The sequence below is a fragment of the Camellia sinensis genome, chromosome 9 (assembly GCF_055761805.1).
Source record: "Camellia sinensis isolate YWXY chromosome 9, ASM5576180v1, whole genome shotgun sequence".
Lineage (NCBI taxonomy): Eukaryota > Viridiplantae > Streptophyta > Magnoliopsida > Ericales > Theaceae > Camellia > Camellia sinensis.
The window spans coordinates 141,107,454-141,115,597 of NC_138969.1; the positions used below are offsets into that span (position 1 = coordinate 141,107,454).

The following is an 8,144-nucleotide window of genomic DNA, read 5'->3' on the forward strand; positions in this document are numbered from 1 at the left end:
GGATCAGGGACGTTGATGATGCCCCCTTCTAAGTTTTTGCTTGTTGATCCTCACTGTCTAACTGCCTTGGCTTTTCACTTTCAGGTGCGTCCTTGCTTATTATTGTGTGGCTTGCTCATTTCTCTCCTTGTGATATGCTGTTGGCACTAGTGGACAATGCAGTCGTTGTAAGGCTAAATGGTTCACTGCGTTGTTGAGTGACTTGTTGTAGGGGCTACGCTATTCCTGTGAGACTTTCCCCCCTCTGCGTGGTTGCCTCGGTCAAATTGACCAAACAAACATAATGACTTCCTAGAGCAGACTCTGCCATGAAGTCTGTCAAAGCTTGGGCCTTTATTGCGGTTCTTGGTTGGAACCTGATATCGAATTGTCCTAACTCCACGACCCACTTTAATATTCACACAGAAAAATCCGCCCTCTCTAACAGGGCCTTTAAGGGGAATGTTGTTAGTATGGTCACAGTGTGCATATGGAAGTAGTGCGACAATTTTCTGGAAGCCATCATCAAGGCTAAAGAAAAATTCTCTAGTGGCAAGTACCTAGTTTCGGCGCCTTGCTCACATAAAAGATGGGCAAGTGTTGTATTCCCTCGACGCGCACCAATACTGTGCTAGTTGCATGCTAAGAAACTACTACGTAAAAGAGAAGTTCCTCTCCTGGCACTGGGGTTGCCAACAGTGGTGGTAAGGTCATATATTCTTTTAAGTTTCAAGAGCTTGGTCACATTCGTCTTCCCACTCAAACTTAGCCTTAAATGCCTGAAAGAATGGTTGACACCTGTCTGACGACCAACTTATGAATCTGTTTAGTCCGGTAGCTAGGCCCATGAGATGCTGTACTTCCTTGACTGTGTTAGGCCTCTCTAGATCCTAAATGGCTTTGATCTGAGAGGGATCGACTTCTATACCTCGGTTGGTCACTAGGAAGCTGAGAAATTTACCTGAGCCCATGCCAAGCGCACATTTGAATGCGTTCATTCGTAGCTTATGGGTCTTCAAATTTTGAAACATTTCAGCCAGGTCATTGAGATGGTCTTCTTCATTCTTTCTCTTGACCACCATGTCGTCTATGTAAGCTTCCATTGTTCTTCCTAACAATGGCTCGAACATTTTGGTGATCATTCGCTGGAACATTGCCCTTGTATTTTTTAGGCCAAAGGGCATGACCTTGTAGCAATAAGATCCCCTAGATGTTGTAAAAGATATGACTTCCTGGTTCATTTCATACATAGTGATCTGATGATATCCACGATACGCATCAAGAAAGCTAAGTCAGTTGTGACCTACAGTTAGGTCCACCAGTTAGTCTATCCGCAGTATAGGAAAACTGTCCTTTAGGCATGCTTTATTAACTGTTTTGTGGTCCACACACATGCGCTTGCTGTTATTCTTTTGCACCACCACGGTGTTAGAGATCCACTTTGGATAGTGAACCTCTCTGATTGCCCCTGCATCTAGCAGGTTTCCCACCTCCTCCGTCACTATCTCGACGTGGTGAAGTGCTGATTGGCAAGTTTGCGATATAATTGGTCTGGCGGTCTGGTGGACATTAAGTCGATGGCAGATGAAAGTTGGATTAATGCCAGGCATGTCATACGGTGTCTAGGCGAACACTTCGATGTTAGAGATCAAGAATTCCATGATCTCTATTCTCTCGGTGCTAGACAAGGATGAGCCAAGCAAAAAAAACTTCCCTGGGACCTTTTCATCTATTTTTACCTCCACTAGATCTTCCACTGCTTTCTGTTCGACTGCCTTGCCGACATACGCGAATAATTCATTCCTCTCTGGCTCTTCTACCAGTTGTACGAAACATTTGGCATCCTGACTGTCATTCACCGTTACAAAACATTGCTTTGACATGATTTGGTCTCCTAATATTTCTACAATCACTCCAACTTTGTTAGGAAATCGTATTACCTGATGGTAGGTTGATGTTAATGCTTACATAGCGTGCAACCATGCTCTCCCCAAAATAATGTTGCAAGTGGAAGGGACTTTCAACACCCAAAATTCCACCTGCTTTGTCTGTGTCCCAGCTTTGAACGGAAAAATTATCTTGCCCACCAACCATTCTGGCATAGAGTTGAACCCGACTAAGGGAGATGTCACGGGTGCTAAATCTTTGTCCTCTAATTTGAGTTGCTTGAAAGTCTATTAGTACATTATCTCACACGAGCTCCCTTGGTCTATCAAGATCCGCTTGATGTCAAAATTCTTGACGCGCAGAGTAACCACTAGCACATCATTGTGAGGGTTTTGCAACCTTGCTAAGTCCTTCTCCAAAAAGGGGATGACGTTTTTTGCTTTCGTCTTCCCTCTTTTCACAGTTGGTTGTACACTCAGTACTTCCCTCACGTGCTCTGCCTTTTTTATCATTCCTCTAAGCTCGTAGACGTGCTCAGGCTCAATGATTCCATGTATCATGTTGATTACGCCTTGAGGCTGACCCCCCACTGGCATCCCATCTGGTCCATTGCGATCCTTGGGGACAGGTCGTGCTCCTCCTTCAATGTGTTGGTCCAAGTTGTGAGAACTTGAATATACAAATCAAGTAAATAATTAAATAATAATAATTTTACAATCTCAAATATTTTGATGGTGAATCTTAAAGTGCGAATTAAATATTTGGAGGGTCTTTTAATTAATTTTAAAATCTAAAATAAATTTATGGTAAAAGTGTTTAATTTAGAGGCAAGATTTATTATTTAAAAAAAAAAGTGACAAATTAGTAAGCATATTTTGTTCTAATAATATTTGTGTGTTATTTAAATTAATTGAGGGAGAAAATAAAATAAAACAAAAGATAATAAATTAGAGCCTTTTGGTTATATATATATATATAGGAACCCTAGGTTGCCTAACACAATTTATACGCAGCAACCTAACACAATTTATACAGCAGCAGCAGCAACCACGGGAGAGAGAGAGAGGTTGAGAGAAAAAAAAAAAGAAAAAAAAGGGTTGCAAACAAGGAAGGATTTTTGGGTGTGTGGTAGGTCTTGATCTTTCTTCTTCCTTTTGTTTTTGTTCTTTATCCTTACTGTATTATTATTTAGTTCATTGATGTAGAGGTTTTAGGTTTATGTATTTTGTATATATACACTGTTAAGAAACCTGAGGAAATAAATTGTGTTTAAAAAATGGGAGAAATTCTTAGTTTAAAAATTCTGTAGAGAGCCACAAACTTTAAAAATCAAAGAATCATATCAAACGGATGAATTTTGAACTGAAAATTTTACAGTAGATTAATTAATATTGAATTGCATATCTGAATTTTCTCATAATTTTTGGGAGTCAAAATCTATATTAACTGCTGCGTTTAAATATGTCCAGAAAACTAGTTTAAAACAGTAACTTCGGAAGTGTCACTTTCTTTGGGTATAAATCCAAAACTTATCAAGTCAACGTCATTAGATCCGGTTACAAGTCTAGTTTCTTACATTTTTGGCCTTGCATTGATTGCTTGTGTATACTAAGAGAACCGTTAATTTCTTTAAAGTACTGCAGAAAACAAACTGTTTGGGTATAATTAATTGTAAATAATTATTTTGATAAGCAAATCAAGTGAAACCAATTGGGTTTGAAACTTAGGATATATTAGTTGTTATCTGGAGGGTTTTGTAATTTTCAAAGTTAGTGAATAGAGTGAGAAAACTTGTTTAAAATTCATTTTTTTTTTTTTTAAAGTTACTTTTAATTAAGTTTTGATTTGAACCCATGTCTTGGGTGATTTTAGACCTTGAAGAACATGATCTTAGGTAATATTTAAGAGTAATGGTAAGTTGGGTTGAGTCATGTTAATGCGCTTTAGTTTGGGGTTGCTTACTTTCTTATTCTTTAGTAATTTTAAATTAGTAGTGACGTGTAGTTTTCATACTTGGTTCAGGATGCTAGTTGGACTTTTATACTCTATTCGAGGATTATAGTATTCCGTTTTCAGGTGAGTAGTTGCACGCTACATATTTTTACAAATGTTCCCCTACCCTCAACTGTTTGAAAATTTAATTGTTGTTTCTGGACTAAGTTGTTTTGATAAATTATTATATTATCGATGGAATTAAATTATTTCTGAAATATGTATAAACTTGGCATACTGTGGACTACTTGTTATGGTCTCATGTTTATAATGGTGAACTACCATGTTTTGCGAAATTGAATTGTATTGATTAGTGGGACCATTTGTGTATTTTAGTCTAGGAAAATTATTCCACTGTGTGTGCTGACTCTGGCCACTAGGGAAAAGATCTGGGTTAGGCCGTGATGACTCTAGTGCTCAATGATTGTAAGGAAACGACATGGGTTGGGCTAGGTGACCTTCAATTGGATCGTCTTAAAGAAAAGGCCCGGGTTGCCACCCCGAGGATGACTCTTGGTTCGATATTGGATCCAATGGTCTTATTGCCTTGAGAATTGTGTGGCATGTTACTTATTATTCTTGGTATCCAGAAAATTATTGGTGTTCATGTTGTAATCTGTTTTAAGTGAAATATGTCATTTATCATGTTCTTGAGAGACATGAGTATTTTAACTGTTCAATTGTACAACCTTCTTTTTGAAACAGATTATCTTTATCAAAACTGTATGCAATCTAGTTCTGTGATATATATCTTATTTTGGAATTGAACCCTGTTTTCAAAACTGTATTTACTATCAATGTTGCTGCTCACTGAGCTATCAGCTAACTTAGTTGTTTATCATTTCTAGGTATTAGAAGGACTTAGAGTGAACTCATGGCATAGCGGGGACTCAATTGCATGGACATCTAAGACATTCATTCATATTGTTTTAGATTGTTATGTTAAGTTTGTGCATATTTCTTTTTATTTTTGTTAAGGTTCATTTATGATTATTTTGATATGTAGGCTGCTTATATCCCATAAGTTTGGATGGTATTGATTACGGTTGGTTTGCCGTTTATACTTGTCGCTTGTCACTAGATTGAGTTTGGTTATTTATTACTGGACTTTTGTATAGTTGTTGAATGTGATTATGGATTCGTGTTTAGGCTTACGTGTGCCTTGGGCTAAGGCCCTGTGGGCCACGGCCAATCATACCCGGGTTTGGGGTGTGACACAAGTGGCTCGCGACCACCAACTCTTCCAGATGTTGCCTTAGTGGCGTGCAATTATCAATTCGGTGCCTCACCTTATCATGGAAGGTGTACTGATATCTATCATCGTAGCCCATTTGCATCTCTCCCAAATTGGCTGGCTACCGAACGAAGGGTTCGTCGCGTATCTCGCTAAGAATCCGATAGATAGGCTTTTTGAATACCGTGGTGATAGCGATGCAAACTCTCAACCTTTTTGTCTAGGAGTCCTCTCCGTTTGGTCGTCTACCTCGACCATTTTTGTTTGGTTGTTCCTCCGGGTTGACCGTGTTAACTTTTGCCATAGGCATTTTGTCTGACATCGCTATTGTGCTGAATTTTTCCTTGATGCGAGCGTCATCTTCGTCTACTCTAATGTGCTGGTGCACTCTCTCCATCAGGGTCTCCATTGTGAGGGGTGGCGTTATTGTCATTGAATCCCTCAGTTTATGGCCCGTCGGCAAGCCCCACTTATACTATGCGATATCTAGGTTGGTGGGGCAATCGTCTATCTAGTTGAAGGTCTCCCAATACCCATTGTTGTATGACTTTAACGTTTCCTTTTGGCCCATGTCGATAGCGAGCAATTGGTCTACCTCCACGGGCGCTTTTGTGTTTGTCTTGAACCTGGTGACAAACGCCTCCGCCAGTTGTGCCCATGAAGCGATGCTACCTTCTAGTATCCGCTCAAACAAAGTCAAGCCTAGGCCGCCTAAGCTTGATGGAAACAAGATACACATTAAAGCCTTGTTCCGTCGATGTATGGCCATAACTTGGCGAAAGTGGCGAAAGTGCATGTAGGGGTCTGACTTCCCTTCATAAATTGTGAACTTAGACTGGTTGAAGCCCAAGGGTAATGGTGCGTTCTCTATCACTAGAACAAACGATGAGCTTTGTAATCTTGCTAACGCTTTGTCTACTGGTTCGTAAGTAAGGCGCAGCATTGGCATTCCAACCTCAACACTTCTATGTGTCTGAGGAACCAGCCTCTGTAGAGTAGAGAACCTTTGGGGGTCGCATACCTGGGCATCTTCTCTTCTTCAAGCCCTTTTCTCTAGCACGGTCCATAGGTCTACCGACCTAGGCAAACTTGGTATGCTGAGAAGTCGTTTGATGCGTATGTGAGAGGCTTTTGCTTTCAGATTGCGATGGTGTGACTCACCTATCGCGATCCCCAGAGTGGCGAGAATGCATTTTTCCTTCACTAAATTTTTCCCCTTCCACCCCTTTACTTTTCATCTAGTGCTTCATGATCTCCATGTCAGCCACCATCCACCTTATCAATTCGTCTTGTTCTTTCATGTTATCCTCCAGAACCTGAGAATCCACCATTCGTCTCTGTCCATCTGGGCTTTGAGAATGATGATGACTTGAGCCCCATTTTTCTTGTGTGACTCTCCGTGGGTTCCGTCACTGGGGATCTAATTCTACCATGGGCAAGACAAAAGACAAATCATCACTCCTCTTTTCTCCTTCCGAGTTTGTCTACCAATAGTAGAATGAGGCAAGTCTTCATTGTGCGCCATTGAAATCAATTGAAAGAAAACTCAATAAAAAGGTTTGTTCTTTGTGATGGTTCCCATAGACGACGCCAATTGTACAAGAATAGAATAATCTTCTCGTATAATCCTGTTGACCAAGTTTGCACTCTTCCAAACATCGTCGCTTCGCTACCTGAAAACACAAACTTGAGCTAGCCGGCGGGTGTGTACCAGAAACCCTTCTGATACCTGAGTCAGCAAGTAGATACTAGACAATAAGCTTTGTGTATTTGAGAATAAGAATTGCAATACCTATGCATAGGTTATGTCATGAGCTCTTATAGATTCCAACTGGAAAAATCCCAGTAGGACTCTAACTCTCCTTAGTAGAGTCCTCCTAGGAGTCACATGCCCAAGGATAATGCTTATCTTTAGAACACCCCCTCACTGCAAGCCAAGTGAGATAGCTTTGACCATTTACCTCAGCTGGCGCTACAATTAATCGAGCTTCCCTGGCTCTGTGCTACTCTGGTTAGAATCGTGGTAACCCTCATTGTAGAATGGCCCATTGCCAAGCTATACTCAGCTCGGCCCTCTTCCTTGTTAATACCTCGGTCTGCCACATGACTTAGCTCTAGACAGCGCGGTCAAGGCCCTGGAGACACCTCTCTAACTGGCTTGGTGCCTGGATGGCCTAAGACCGGGCTATCGTAGCTTCCACCTTGGTCCATAGCTCAGCCCAATGTCTAAGAACGATGGACTTAGCTCGGCCCAATTTACTCACATAAATTACCCTCTCACAAGTCAATATGCCATTTTCTGAGATTATCCGGATGGAATCAGCACCTACCACTTGGGTTTTAGGTATTTTACCATGGACACACAGGCTAACTTAATTCTACTCTAACACCCCCTTACAGCTTTACCACTTTACCACTTTATTCACCATTTTATTAACATAACATGTGTTCCAAAATAACATTTTCCAAAAAGATATAAATGTTCTCAATACATAAAATGAGAATACTCAAACAACCTTTTCGAAAACATACAGTTCCAGATCCAGTTCCAAAATCCATTCCCAAAACCCATGACATACACCATGATATGTATGATTTTATAAACATTCCAGTTTGCCTAGTCCACGTGCAATTTCTGACACACAACAATGTTATCCTCCACTGATAGCCAAAACAGTTATCTCTAATGCAATAATTGAAAGATAACAATACAGATATACAATCTAATATCCCAAAACTCATATATATATATATATATATACATATGTATCTATTTCCCAATAATTCAATATTTTTCAAAAGAGTAACAATAGTAGTTGTTTCCAAAATCCCACAACATTTTCATTCCAACCAAATCCTTTTTCGAAAATCCGTCCAATTCCTAAAATTGATATCATTTAGGGTTTTTCACAAATTGGGGCTTTTCTACTTTTAGAAACCCACATACAATTTTCTATACTAAAAATAAATGTAATAGCAAAATCACAACCAAACAAACCCTAATTTGGGACAAACCCTCAACCCCAAATCAAAATTCCAAAATCAAACCAAC

The 8,144-nt window shown here is 39.9% G+C and overlaps 1 protein-coding gene across 1 annotated transcript; it reads right to left on the reverse strand.

The window, feature by feature from the left end:
- Window positions 1–2,156: 2,156 nt before the first annotated feature.
- On the reverse strand, window positions 2,157–6,423 carry LOC145799786 (uncharacterized). The gene is made up of 2 exons (XM_082889421.1): window positions 6,368–6,423; window positions 2,157–2,535 (listed from the first exon to the last, which is right to left on the reverse strand). Exons 1-2 carry the CDS (start codon window positions 6,421–6,423, stop codon window positions 2,157–2,159), a joined length of 435 nt encoding a protein of 144 aa, XP_082745547.1.
- Window positions 6,424–8,144: the final 1,721 nt, after the last annotated feature.

Excerpts from the sequence above, each read along its gene's own strand:
- LOC145799786 (XM_082889421.1), bottom strand. The coding sequence starts at position 6,423 with ATGGTGGATTCTCAGGTTCTGGAGGATAACATGAAAGAACAAGACGAA. Across the intron at positions 2,536-6,367 it reads GAACAAGACGAATTGATAAG|TTCTCACAACTTGGACCAAC; the intron begins GTGGATGGTGGC and ends TGTATATTCAAG.